Genomic DNA, 14,253 nt, shown 5'->3' with positions numbered 1-14,253 from the left:
TGGTTAAGAGTATGTGCTCTAGGGCTTCCCTGGTGGCGCAGTGGTTGAGGATCTGCCTGCCAATACAGGGGACACAGATTGGATCCCTGGTCCGGGAGGATCCCATATGCTGCAGAGCAACTAAGCCCCGTGCTCTACAACTACTGAGCCTGAGCTCTAGAGCCCGTGAGCCACAACTACTGAGCCCACGTGCTGCAACTACCGAAGCCCACGTGCCTAGAGCCCATGCTCTGCAACAAGAGAAGCCACCGCAGTAAGAAGCCCGCACACCTCAACAAAGAGTAGCCCCCACTCGCGGCAAGTAGAGAAAGTCCGTGTGCAGCAGCAAAGACCCAACGCAGCCAAAAATAAATAAATAAATAAATTTATTAAAAGAAAAAAAAAAGAGTATGTGCTCTAGATTTTGACTGCCTTTCACACTCTCTGTCTCAGGTGTACAAAACGGTTATGATAATAGTAATACCTGCCTCATTGTTTGAGGATTGAATGAGATAATATATGCAATGGGCTTAGAATGTACGTGACATGTTATCACTAAATTTTATGGTTTTAAAAAATTGAAGTAGGGGCTTCCCTGGTGGCGCAGTGGTTGAGAGTCTGCCTGCCGTTGCAGGGGACATGGGTTCGTGCCCCAGTCCGGGAAGATCCCACATGCCGCGGAGCGGCTGGTCGCGTGAGCCATGGCCACTGAGCCTGCACGTCTGAAGCCTGTGCTCCGCAACGGGAGAGGCCACAACAGTGAGAGGCCCAGGTACCGCAAAAAAAAAAAAAAAAAAAATTGAAGTAGAGTTGATTTAAAATATTGTTAGTTTCCGGTGTACAGCATAGTGATTCAGTTATTTTTTTCTGATTATATTCCATTATAGGTTCTTACAAGATATTGAATATTGTTATTAAGCCACAGGCTATTTTCCAGTCATAGAGCCTGGAGAGTCCTCAGGTTTTCAATTTTTTTTCCTTGAAAAACATTGGCTCTCAAAGAGGCAAAATTAGTTAAAAATTAATACCTATAAGAATTGATACAAAATAAGTGACATGGATGCACACTTAAATGTCAACAGTAACTAATACCATCAACTGTAGAACAAATGCACTTGACCATTGTGATAGATACATTTTAGTTAACATGGAATATGGATGCATTTCAATACCCTTGGTATGATGGAGTCAGCTAATTGCACCTGTGTCAGTGGTTCTCAACCTGGGGTGATTTTTGTTCCCCAGCAGACATTTGACAAAGTTCGGAGACATTTTTGGTTGTCAGAACTGGATGGTGCTACTGGCATCTAGTGGGTAGAGACCAGGGATGTTGCTAAACATCCTACCATGCACAGGGCGGCTCCCCATAACAAAGAATCATCCATCTCAAAATATTGCTAGGTGCCAAGGTTGAAAAACCTGACCTAGTTGGTCTGGGAGAGATTGCACATTAGAATTGAGACAGTCTGGGGAATCCTCTGGTGGTACAGTGGTTAAGAATCCGCCTTCCAATGCAGGGGGCGTGGATTCGATCCCTGGTCGGGGAACTAAGATCCCACACGCGGCGTGGTGTGGCCAAAAATTAAAAATAAATAAATAAAATATAGTAAACAGCAATTTTTAAAAATTAAAAAAAATACAAGAATTGAGACGGGCTGGGACCTGGGACCCTTTGCTGCAATGCTTGCACCTGGACTCCTCGAGCAACAAAATACAAAGAAACTACATGGGACTAAAAATAACTGCGTGCCTACCTACAGGTGGGGCAAATTCTGGACAAGAGATACAAAGAGACCAGAAAACGCAACTGACAATTTTGAAGAGCCCGGAGCAAAAGCGGGGGGGGGGGGGGGGGCGGGGGGTTGGGAGCAAAAGCAGGGTACTGAGCATGCCCCCTGCACAAAACACCACCTCATGGGTGGGCAAACCACCTAAGCCCCCCCTGCAGCCCGACCCCCTGGACACACCCCTACCTTCTCCCCATATAAGGAGAGAGCTCCCCTCCCCTCCCCCTGCCTTGGGGAGCAAGCCAGCAAGGGAACCTGAAGTTTGTTCTCTCTCCCCCCAGCTGCAGCAAGTGCCCCAATAAAACCTTGCACGAATTTCTTGTCTGGCCTCTGATCAATTTCTATTGATTGGGGAAGGTCAAGAACCCTGGTCAGTAGCAGAATCACCTGGGGGGCTTTTGAAGGCTTCTGGCTTCTTAAAGCCCACCCCAGACCAATTCAAGTAGGATGACCAAGGATTGGACCTGGGTAATTTCAATGTGAGTCTCACTTTAAAGATTGAGAACCACCGGTTGACCGTTATAAGGAGAGCCATTTCACGGTGGGCCGGAAGTCCTGCCCTCCCGCCAGGTCCCACGGGCCAATCACAGAGTGCGGGCTGGTAGAAGACTTTCTCTTGGTGGAGGCTTTGCTTTGCGTGAGGTAACCCACAGGTTGCAACTGCGTCGTAGCCGAAGGGAGGTGAGTACCTACTCTTGTACCTGTTTCTCTGTCTGATCTCTTAACTCAGTGGCAATTATTGGTGGAGCCTTTGCACAGAATGTTGCGAGCTTGAATGGCGGCGTGAGACTTCGAGAAGGTTTTTGCGGGCCTCAAGGTGAGTTCTCTCTTTATAAGGAGGAGACGAGATGTGGAGGGGGGGACAGCTGCCAATGATTTCATGTGTAACTTTTTTTTTTTTTTTTTTTTTGCGGCACGCGGGCCTCTCACTGCCGTGGCCTCTCCCGTTGCGGAGCACAGGTTCCGGACGCGCAGGCCCAGCGGCCATGGCTCACGGGCCCAGCCGCTCCGCGGCATGTGGGATCCTCCCGGACCGGGGCATGAATCCGTGTCCCCTGCATCGGCAGGCGGACTCTCAGCCACTGCGCCACCAGGGAAGCCCCTCATGTGTAACTTTTTTCTTCCAATGCTATTTTTTTTTTTTTTTTGCGGTACGTGGGTCTCTCACTGTCGTGGCCTCTCCCGTTGCGGAGCACAGGCTCCCGACGCGCAGGCTCAGTGGCCATGGCTCACGGGCCCAGCCGCTCCGCGGCATGTGGGATCCTTCCGGACCGGGGCACGAACCCGTGTCCCCTGCATCGGCTGGCGGACTCCCAACCACTGCACCACCAGGGAAGCCCCCCAATGCTATTTTTAAGTGTTTCTTTAAGGTATGATTTCCATCTTGCAAAATCCACCCATTTTAAGTGTACAGTGACTTTTAGCAGACTTACAACAGAGTTATGCAACCATAACTATAACCCAATTTCAGGACGTTTCCATCACCCCAAAGAGATCCCTCAGGCCCACCTGCGGTATCTTTGCATTCCCACTGTAATTTCGAGCCGAGGACTACTGTGTCAGAGCCTCAGTTTTGCATCTATAATTCGGGATGGTATCACTCCTTGATCTCAAAAGACGGATGCAGGTGTCACCGTCATGAAGGGTGGGGGACAGCGACGTGGTCATGAATTTATAAATTTGTGTTTTTTTCCCCCCAAATGCTTGTGGTGACAGAGCATCAAGGGGAACTATTGCTGCTAATTAGATGCAGAGTCCTGAGCAATTTTGTAGTTCCAGGCGGCAGCATATCGCTTCCTTTTCAGCAAGTGTCTTTGCTTTTATCTTGCTGTCACAGCGGAGCCTTTAAGGCTTGTTCCAGCTCAGGTCCTAAGTTTCTCAGCACTGGTCTTCACCCTTACGTTGCTCATACCTATTTCAAATAAAGAACTGCTTGGGACTTCCCTGGCGTCCAGTGGTTAGGGTTTTGAGCTTCCACTGCAGGGGGCACGGCTTCCATCCCTGGTTTGCGAGCTAAGATCCCACGTGCCCCGTGGCACGGCCCAAAAAAACAAAAAAAAAAACACCCCAAAACAAAGAACTGCTTTCCGCCAAGGGTAAAGCTATTCACCTGTAGTCTATTTGACTCCATCAACTCATTTTGTTATTCATTTTTCAAGGCAACCTCTCAAGTCCTGCTTTTATCTGCCTATGAATATACCCAAGTCACGGACTCCCCCCTTTTCCCGTCACCCATTCATTCTGGGTGGGAACAATCCGCTTTCATGATGGTAAGAGCAGAGAGAATGACCTAAGCGGGAGTGTCTCTGCTGCTGTAATTACAAGGCATCTTCACTCAGGGAAGGAGCCACTATATTCCTGGCATCGCATGGTTTCAGGTGTGGCTCTTGGCCAAACAGGCTTAGCAGTGGGAACTGGAAATTAAATGACTTATCCAGTTACTTGAGCAGGGTTAGGGTAGGAAGCCAGAGGTTATGTCACTCTCCACTCCGGGGGTTCTCACATGTACATGTTCATCCTTACCCATTCGTACGGAACCAGACATTCCTCTTTTGTTTCCTTCTCTGACTTCATTCGGGTTTCCCCCCAATATCTCCTTCAAGGAATTATGCTCCGTCTCCTGGGGGGTCCAGAGAGCCAGCTACCTCTGTGCACCCTTTAGTCTTGGGCATGTACCTTCCTTGTTTTCCCACGTGGCTCTAATGCGGTTTTGCTGTACTGGGCTACCTCCTTTAGTCAACGAGCGGTTCGTGGTGTTACCTGCAATCCTAACTGGTCGTCCTTCAGTTACGTGAGAACCACATTATTGATGTGTAAGCAGCGCCCAGGCTGGAACGAGATGGCGACTTTCTGCCTTTTAATGGTCCGCTTCATTCACGCTGTGCTGCTGTGTGCTCCGTCTTCGGATGCAAGCCTTTTTCCTCGTCACTGTCTGATCCAAAATTCCAGCAGCTTTCGTGTCCCCCTCCCCATGCTTGTCGAGGACCTTCACCCCTCCCTTCACCTGTGGGCTCTTAAACCTGAAATGTAGGTTTTCACTCTCCCTGTCAGGTTTCTAAGAAGAGCTCTGTGTGGCTCCAAGTCGCCATCACTCCTGTGTGTCCCCGTCTACTCAGTCTGGCTTCTAACCTCATCACCCGCCACCTTCCTGGAACTTCTTCCTCCTCATCTCAACTGGAAAACATGACAGGTGGCGTGTTTACCCTTTGACTTTCTGTGACCTGGGTGACTCATTTCCCTTTAACATTTTTTCTTCCCCAAACCAAATGCATGTTCACCAGAGGCAGCATTGAAAAAAGGGAAAATATCTGGATAAAATCATCCATGGCATGGAAACTCAAACACAGTCGTTGGGTTTTGGGGGTGTATATGCTTCCAGCACTTTTCTATCTGAGGAGGTGCTTGTCTTGTTGGCACGTTACAGGTGTGATGATGCTTTTTGGTTATTGTGCTCTTCTGACTTAGCATTTTATTTTATATTTTATTTTATTGTATTTTATGTTAAGTTATGTTAATTATTTTATTTTATTTTTTGCGGTACGCGGGCCTCTCACTGTTGTGGCCTCTCCCGTTGCGGAGCACAGGCTCCGGACGCGCAGGCTCAGCGACCATGGCTCACGGGCCCAGCCGCCCCGCGGCACGTGGGATCTTCCCGGACCGGGGCACGAACCCGTGTCCCCTGCATCGGCAGGCGGACTCTCAAACACTGCGCTACCAGGGAAGCCCATGACTTAGCATTTTAGCATGAGCATTTTTATATTAAATATAACAGTTGTGAGCTCTTATATGTTGTGATTTGAAAAATTTTTCACAGTAGATCTTCTAATTGGGTGTAATTCCCCCCACGTGCTTACTTAACAGTGTTTTTCTCTTGTGAGTCTTCCCCAGTGTTGCCCATTTAATGCCCGAGGATGTAAGGATTTTTGTTTATTTATTTGCTTTTTGTTCCATTGAGGAGGTGTCAGTGGTTGAGAGCACAGGTTCTTGAGTTAAACTCCTGGATATAATCTTGGCTTCAACTTGAGCAAATGTGAGTACTTGGGCCTTTGTTTCCCTATGCCCGTGATTCTAAAACTAGCATTTATCATAATCACCTGGAAGCTTTGTTAAAACACGGTTTTCTGGGCCCACCTCCAGAGCTTTTGATTTTGTAGGGCTGGGGATAGGGCTTAAGAATCAGCATTTTCATGAGTTCCCAGATGATGCTGTGGTCTGCAGGCCATACTTTGAGAACCACTTCCCTAAGTCTCAGATTCCTCATACGAAGCATAGATAATAGAATTTACCCAGTAAGATGGTTGGAAGAAAAAAATATGATCTGTAGACGAGCTTATAATAGTTCCTGTGCATGGTAAATACTCAGATGTTGACTATCATAGTGGCTCCTTAGAAAGACAGGGATTACAGAAAATGTAGAGGAGATTATCCAGATAAAGGGGGTATGTTTATAAAGTGGGCATCGTATGTAGGCGTATTTTGTCTTCTGTCCTGTCACTTCTCAGTTAAAAAGCTATGCTAACTTCCTCTTGAGTTTTTGAAACATTTTTTCGTGTGTGCATTTGTATATGTATAAATATAATCTCTGGTTGTACATATTTACTGTCATACTTAATTAGCTAATCATACTTGATGAGCGATTACATCAGTGTGTGTTCATGTATATAGTCACACTCCCATGTAATCACTTACCAGGTCAATAGACCACTTTTCCAGGGGAGGTTTACTCTTCTCTCTGAGCTGTTTGGGAAAGGCAACCTCTCTTCTGACTACTACCACCACACGTTCGTTTTGCTTGTTGTAAACTTCATATACATTGAATCAACTCAGAGTTCTCGTTGTCTGGTTTCTTTTACAACTACAGTTTGGGGACATGAAGAATAAAGGTTCTGTGAACAGATGTGCGTGCATCTTTTGCAGACCTAAGCACTGATTATCGTGGGGTTTCTAACTGGAGGTAGAATTGCTGTGTCATAGAGCACATGTGCTTAGTTAGCTGTAGTGAAAACCACCCGCAAGTTTGGCAGTGGTGTTTTCTCAATTTAAATTTACCTACTTATTTATTTTTGGCTGCGTTGGGTCTTCGTTGCTGCGCGTGGGCTTTCTCTAGTTGCGGCGAGCGGGGTCCACTCTTCGTTGTGGTGCCCAGGCTTCTCTCTCTCGTTGCAGAGCTTGGGCTCTAGAGCGCAGGCTCAGTAGTTGTGGCGCGCGGGCCCAGTTGCTCCGCGGCACGTGGGGTCTTCCCGGACCAAGGCTCGAACCCGTGTCCCCTGCATTGGCAGGCGGATTCTCAACCACTGGGCCACCAGGGAAGTCCCTGTTTTCTCCGTTTAACTCATGCCAGCATGTAAGAGTTGTCCTTCATTGTGTGACGTGCTTGTGCCCGTCTTTAATTTTAACCATTCTGATGGGGGTGTCGTTTTTTCTGTTCATCAGGTTCTTAATTTGCATTTCTCTGAAGTCTAACGAGGTTGAAGGTCTCAATATGCTTATTGGCTATTTGGCCGTTCCTTTTTTGAAGTGCCTTTTCCACATCTTTTGATTTCTTTCCATTGAGTTTTATCTTGTTTTAATATGTCAGGGAGGAAGAACTGTTCCTCCACCCTTCTAGGTTCTTCTGGCTGGCCTAAGAATTGACCTGGGACTGATAAACAAGAAAAAAATCTGACAGTTGTTTAGCACCATATGTATAAATGGGAGAGAGTCAGGGAGACTGCATAACTGGCCATAATGGCCCAAACCCTTACCTTAAGTACCATCTTCAGCTAAAGACTGTCGACCAAAAAAATATTTTCACCACCTAAAGGTTGAGAGTTATGTTATATTTGGGGGATTTGCTGAGGACTTCAAGCCTGGGAGTCAGGGTGTCAAGTAACCCTGAGAGAACTGCTCTGAGGAGGTGAGGGGGGAGCTAGGATATACAGGAGTTTTGCAACAAAGGGCAGGTGGTAGGAACAAAAGATTACTCTTAATAAAAGAAAAGCAGACACCTCGAGTTAAGGCACTTAGCACTTTTCTGTGTATGGGAAGATGCAAGAGTCTGGGCTCACTGAAACCATTCCTTTGACAGGCACCTCGGCTGAGGTCAGTATCCCCCGTTTTCTCATCCTGAGTTCCCTCAGGACTCACTGTGGGGAGTGGCTGCAGTCTGCTGGCTGCTAGATGGCGGGTATCCTTTGTTTCCTTCCTGAGTTCCCTCAGGGCTCACCAGCTCACTGGTGGCTGGTGGCTGTAATCGCTGATGACTGTGACATCCTTTGTTTACCGATATGGCAGGAAATATTCCATTTCTCAAGACAAAAGGGGATGTTGTGGGTAGCGGTTTGGGACTTCAAAGGGGAGAAAGGCAATTCACCTGAAGACTGAAAAGCGAATGTTTGGTAAACAAGTGTTTGCTGGGCCAGGCTGGAACGTAGAGTGGCCTCTGATCTCCAGGCCCTGCTGAGTTTCCCCTGCCACCCTTAGCTCGTGTTCTTTGCATATACCTCTGGTGGCAGCTCTATTCCAAGAAGAGACCCTCTGTCTAAAATTTTTTAGGAAGTTAGGGGGAAAGTCATAGTTTCTTCCTGAGTCTTTTGGGCCTCCATTGTTTTCAGCTCGAGATAACGCACGTGCTCCAGAGACGTTTTGGGGCACCAAGTTTTGCTCCCCTACAATGGAAGCTGTAGAACAATTTGGAAAGAACGGATACTGTAATACAGAGCCTGCCAACTCCTGAATGTTATTTCTCCATTTACTGATGATTTCTTTTCTTTCTTTCTTTTTTTTTTGGGGTGCGCCACGTGGCGCAGCTTGTGGGATCTTAGTTCCCTGACCAGGGATTGAACACAGGCCCTTGGCAGTGAAAACGCGGAGTCCTAACCCCAACATTTTTTTTTATTACAGACTTGTGGCTCTCAAGGGAGAGATGGGATGCGTGATCCTAGACTTATTCTTGGGTATTTGGTGTTTACGTATGTAACTCCTCCCCCCAGCATAGAGACCTGAGCAATTCAATCACTTCTAATGGCGTGTGGATTCTTCGGGTTTACTTTTTATTTTTTTTTTTCGGTACTTGGGCCTCTCCCCATTGTGGTCTCTCCCGTTGCGGAGCACAGGCTCCGGACGCGCAGGCTTAGTGGCCATGGCTCACGGGCCCAGCCGCTCCGCGGCATGTGGGATCCTCCCGGACCAGGAGGACCCGTGTCCTCCTGCATCGGCAGGCGGACTGTCAACCACTGCGCCACCAGGGAAGCCCGAGGTTTACTTTTGACGTCACAGTTTAAGATGGATGAGCCAAGAAGGCAATACAGACTTAATAGTAGAGTCTCTATGAAACTCACATATTATGCTAAGGGAAGGAAGCCAGACACAGAAGGCCACATTTTATAATTCCACATATGTGAAATGTGCCCAATAGATAAATGCACCAAGACAGAATGCAGGTGATTGATGGCCATGGACTGGGGAAGGGGGAAATGGGGAATGAATGCTTGATGCATATGGGGTGTCTGTTTGGGGCGATGAAAGTCTTCGAACTAAATAGTGGTGATGGGGTTGCATAGCTCTGAACATGTTTTCAATGCCACTGAATCGTACACGTTAAAGTGGTTAAAAATGTTGTGTATTTTACCATAATAAAAATAAAGTAGACTCAATACTTAAAGTTCTCTTTATCTACAATAATGTCTAATCTAGGAAGCACAGATAGCCCTGTGGGTTGAGCTTTCACCCATGTGGGTTTAACGAAGCGTTCACAGTGCAAAGAATAGATAACTCAAAGCTAGTGCAGCTGCATCTGGCCTCTACCCCGATACCGAATTAAATCTCGGAGACAGAGTTTTGAGTGAAGTAGAAAAGAATACCTTTATTGCTTTGCCAGGCCAAGGGGGCCACAGCGGGCTCATGCCCTCAAAACTGTGCCCCCCCCCACCCCCTTGGAGAGGGTAGTGAGAAGTTTTATAGTAATGGTTCAAAGAGGCCGTGATCAGCTCATGGACATTTCTTCTGACTGGTTGGTAGTGAGGTAAGTGGAAGTCAGCTTCATCAACCTTCAAGTTACAACTGGTCTGGGGTGTACCTGCTTTTGGGCAGCATATCATCATTAACTGTTAACTTCTCCCACCTGGAGGGGTTTCAGTATCTGCAAAACAGCTCAGAGATGTTGTTGTATGTATTCCTTGATGGGGAACCAGGACCTTGCCCCCAGGCTGCACAAATGTTTCCCTTGACCCTTTCTCCCTGGTCTCACATCCCCTCCCTCCCCCTAATTAACAACTGCTTGAATCTGCTTCTTGGAACCCAGGGAAGGTCATGGAGGCTGAATGAAGGCTATTTCCTGTGATCAAGAAATGGGGGGACACAGAAAGGCTTGGTGCCCAGGAGCCCCACAGGGCCCTGCTAGGTATCATTGGAAGAGGCAAAAGGAGACTTGGGGGTTAGAAAACGCAGGTGGAGAACTACTACCCCTTTTTTTTTTTTTTTTCCTTTGGCCATGCAGCGTGCAGGATCTGAGTTCCCCTATCAGGGATCGAACCCACACCCCCTGCATTGGAGTCTTAGCCACTGGACCGCCAGGGAACTACTGTCTTATAGTCGTAGCTTTGGTGTTCGGTCGTGTGCGTGGTAATTTTCCTCTTCTTGCCTCCTCATTTCTGGTGTAGGGGAGCAAAACTTAACCACCCCAAAATGTCTCTTTGGCCTGCAGATTATTTCAAGCTGAAATGATCGAGGCCCAAACTACTCAGGAAGAAACTTTGACTTCCTCTTAACCACCTTAAGACTTTAGATAGAGACCCTATTCCCGGAACAGAGCTGTCACCAGAGATGTCTGCAAAAAACGTGGGCTAAGGGTCGTGGGGAAACTCAGCGGGATCTGGAGACCAGAGTGCACTCTGGGTCCCATGGTTCCTGCTGGCCCAGTAAATATTTGCTTTTCCATTTCCAAGTGTATTTCCTTCCTCCCCTTTGAAATCCCAAACCATTACCTTCAACATCTTCCTTCTTTTGTTTAGCTGAGATGGTATTTAAGGTGAGGGATTCAGCCATTTTGGTGAGTAATTCAGTGTTCCTGGGTCATGTATATATTATTAAAATTTTGTTTTTTTTTCTTGTCAATCCATCTCATGTCAATTTAATTCTTAGACCAGCCAGAAGAGCCCAGAAGGGTAGAGGAACATCACTTCCTCCCTGACGCTGGTCCTTTACAGTATGAATTTTCCAGCTAAGTGTAATCACTGGTACCTCAATTCTCTCCCATTACAGATCAATATAGGTGAAGAGGAGAGAGAGAAACACGATGGAGAAATTTTCTATCTGGAAGAATACACTTTGGCCAGGAGATGATGGTGGTTTCCACAACATTACCCAGAGAAGCCCAAAATTGATATCATACTTGAAGCCCCAAACGTCCATACAGTCGATGCCACTTACAGTGGTGCTGCATGGTCCTGCCGGTGTCGGGAAAACCACAGTGGCCAAACAGCTGATGCTGGACTGGACACAGGACGACCAGGCAGAGACATCCAATTCCGCCTTCTATCTCAGCTGCAAGGACCTCAACCACAAGGGGACGTGCACTTTTGCAGAGCTGATATCTGCGAACAGGCCGGATTTGCAGGATGCCATTCCAGGGATCCTCACCCAAGCACGGAAAATCCTGTTCGTCGTTGATGGCTTTGATGAGCTGAGGGTCCCCTCGGGGGCGCTCATCCATGACATATGCGGCGACTGGAAGAAGCAGAAGCCAGTGCCCGTCCTCCTGGGGAGTTTGCTGAAGAGAAAGATGTTACCCAGGTCCACTTTGGTGATCACCACTCGACCGGGGGCCCTGAGGGGGCTCCGGCTCTTGGTTGGACAGCCACTCTTCATAGAGATCGAGGGGTTCTTGGAGCTGGACAGGAAGGCGTATTTCCTGAAACACTTTGCAAAGGAGACGCAAGCCCTGCGAGCGTTCGAGTTGATGAGGGAGAACGCAGCTCTGTTCCACATGGGCTCCGCGCCTGCCGTGTGCTGGATTGTCTGCACGTGTCTGAAGCGGCAGATGGAGAGGGGGGAGGACCCTGCCTCGACCTGCCGGACCACCACGTCCCTGTTCCTGCGTTTTCTCTGCAGCCAGTTCACAGCAGCTCGCAGCAGCTGCCCCAGGGACTGTCTCCAAGCTCCGCTGAAGTCTGTGTGCCTCTTGGCCGCTGAGGGCGTATGGACACAGACATCTGTGTTCGATGGAGAAGACCTCAGGAGACTTGGGGTACAGGAGTCTGCCCTCCGTCCTTTCCTGGACAAGAATATTCTCCGGAAGAGCAAAGACTGTGAGGCCTGCTACTCTTTCATCCACCTCAGCGTCCAGCAGTTCCTGGCCGCCATGTTCTACGTCTTGGAGACGGAGAAGGAGGACGTGGGTGGCCACAGGTGCCACATTGGGGATGTGCAGAAGCTGCTGTCCAAGGAAGGAAGACTGAAGAACCCCAGCCTGACCCAGGTGGGCTACTTCGTATTTGGCCTCTCCAACAAAGAAAGGGCCATGGAGCTGGAGACGACTTTTGGCTGCCTGGTATCCATGGAGGTCAAGCAGCAGTTACTGAAATGCAGATCAATGCCCCAGGGGAAGAAACCCTTCTCAACCATGGACACGAAGGAGGTTTTGTATTGTCTTTATGAATCTCAGGAGGAGGAGCTGGTGGAGGAGGCAGTGGCCGCCGTCACGGAGATCTCTGTCCACTTGACAAGTACATTGGAAATGATGCAGTCTTCTTTCTGCCTTAAACATTGTCAAAACCTGCAGAAAATTTCACTGCAGGTAGGAAAGAGGATATTCCTGGAGAATGATACCACGTTGAAATCAGATGCTCAGGTTGAGAGGTAAGAACCCATTAAAAAAATATATATTTTTTAATGTTACTAGTTCTCCCGTCTTCAGCCTCAGCGCACACTCTTTTAGGAAGAGGACAGAGTCCCTACTACTCCCTGTGGCTTAGGGTCAGAATCCTCTGGGATGCCTGGCTGAAATTTCTTTCTGCCAACTCACCATTAAAGTTGGGAAACATGATGTTCAGATTAGGAATGGGAGCTTTGGAACCTTACTTTTAGTATTATAGTTTTATTATATTATAAAAATTATAAATTTGTAATTATAAATTATAATAAATTATTATATTTATTATATATTATATCATTTTATTATATATGTTATATATTATTATAATTATTATATTATAATTATTATATTATAATATATAATATAATTATATATTATATTATTATTATAATTATATTATTATTATATTTATTATATATATTATATTATTTATTATATAGTTTTATTATATTAGTTATTATATTTATATTATAGTTTATAATACTATAATACTGGAGTACAATACTGTAGTATTATAGTTTCCATGTGGCAAATGGGCTCAGGACACTCTAGACATTTCATATAACTTCCCTCCCTGCCAATTCTTTCAAAACATTTGTTTTAATACGTAGCCACCATGCTGTACGTTACATCCCAGGATTTAGTTATCTTATAACTGGGTGTTTGTACCTTTTGATCAGCTCACCACTTTTTTAAAAAATAAAATAAATTTACTTATTTATTTTTTGGCTGCGTTGGGTCTTTGTTGCTGCGCACGGGCTTTCTCTGGTTGTGGCGAGTGGGGGCTACTCTCCGTTGCAGTGCGCGGGCTTCTCACCGCGGTGGCTTCTCTTGTTGTGGCGCACGGGCTTAGTTTCTCCCTGGCACGTGGGATCTTCCCGGACCAGGGCTTGAACCCATGTCCCTTGCATTGGCAGGCGGATTCTTAACCACTGCGCCACCAGGGAAGTCCGTTACTTGTCTTTCCGATGATAGTCATTCTTACAGGTGTGAGGTGGTATCTCACTGTGGTTTTGATTTCTGTTTCCGTGGTGATCAGACATACAGTATGCAGACATTTTCTCCCATTTAGTAGGTTCATGTTTATGTTGCCGATGCTTTTCTTGGCCGTGCAGCCTACCCGTTCTTGTTGCTTTTCCTGTACGTGCTTTTCATAGGTGGTCTTGTCGATGCCTTTCTCCTAGGTCACAGCACGACCATCATTCCCTTCACCTCTGGGCAGATCTCTGCTCTGTGTTCAGTTCAAACAAGAACCTGAACTTCCTGGATGTGAGGGAAAGCTTTCTGAGTCAGTCCTCAGTGAGGATTCTTTGTGAGCAGATAACCCATGTCACCTGTCATCTCCAGAAAGTCGTGTAAGTAGCAGCTGATCTTGCAATGGTGATCCCCAGGTGTTTTAAATGTGGGAGCAGTATTGGAATGCCCAACCAGGCTCTGACCAGCCAGGTGCTCAGAGTGCAAAGAAATGAAATGGTTGCTAGCCGTGTGTCTAGTTGGAGAATCATATTATTCTCCAACTAGAGAATCATATTATGTGGAGTCATTTTTATGAAATTTGGCCGGGAATTTGGATACTAACCCTTTATCATACATCTGCTGTGGGGCGTATTCAAAACTCAGCCTATAGGAAATATA

General features: G+C 46.9%; 2 protein-coding genes across 7 annotated transcripts in view; both read left to right on the top strand.

Annotated features, from left to right (window-relative positions):
* Positions 1–11,142, top strand: part of GP6 (glycoprotein VI platelet) — a 41,257-nt gene extending 30,115 nt beyond the window's left edge. The window contains exons 9-10 of one of the 3 annotated variants that reach the window (XM_033411919.2): positions 2,497–2,583; positions 11,007–11,142. In XM_033411919.2, coding sequence (XP_033267810.1) covers positions 2,497–2,583; positions 11,007–11,020 — 101 coding nt within the window. In that variant the 3' untranslated portion in view covers positions 11,021–11,142. Of the gene's footprint in view, positions 1–68; positions 691–2,496; positions 2,584–11,006 lie in introns of those variants that run through there. The other 2 variants (XM_033411920.2, XM_049703495.1) reach the window with 2 other exon arrangements.
* A 1-nt stretch (position 11,143) lies between these two features.
* The window catches only part of LOC101270095 (NACHT, LRR and PYD domains-containing protein 7), a 62,610-nt gene continuing 59,500 nt past the window's right edge, over positions 11,144–14,253 (top strand). For 3 of the 4 annotated variants that reach the window (XM_033411898.2, XM_033411897.2, XM_049703384.1), the window contains exons 1-2: positions 11,144–12,602; positions 13,803–13,973. In XM_033411898.2, the coding sequence (XP_033267789.1) occupies positions 11,164–12,602; positions 13,803–13,973 (1,610 nt within the window). In that variant the 5' untranslated portion in view covers positions 11,144–11,163. The remainder of the gene's footprint in view (positions 12,603–13,802; positions 13,974–14,253) is intronic. The other variant, XM_049703385.1, reaches the window with a different exon arrangement.

Source organism: Orcinus orca, chromosome 20 (assembly GCF_937001465.1).
Source record: "Orcinus orca chromosome 20, mOrcOrc1.1, whole genome shotgun sequence".
Lineage (NCBI taxonomy): Eukaryota > Metazoa > Chordata > Mammalia > Artiodactyla > Delphinidae > Orcinus > Orcinus orca.
Note: the sequence above shows the minus strand (reverse complement) of the source record. Positions and strands in the feature narration are given on the sequence as shown.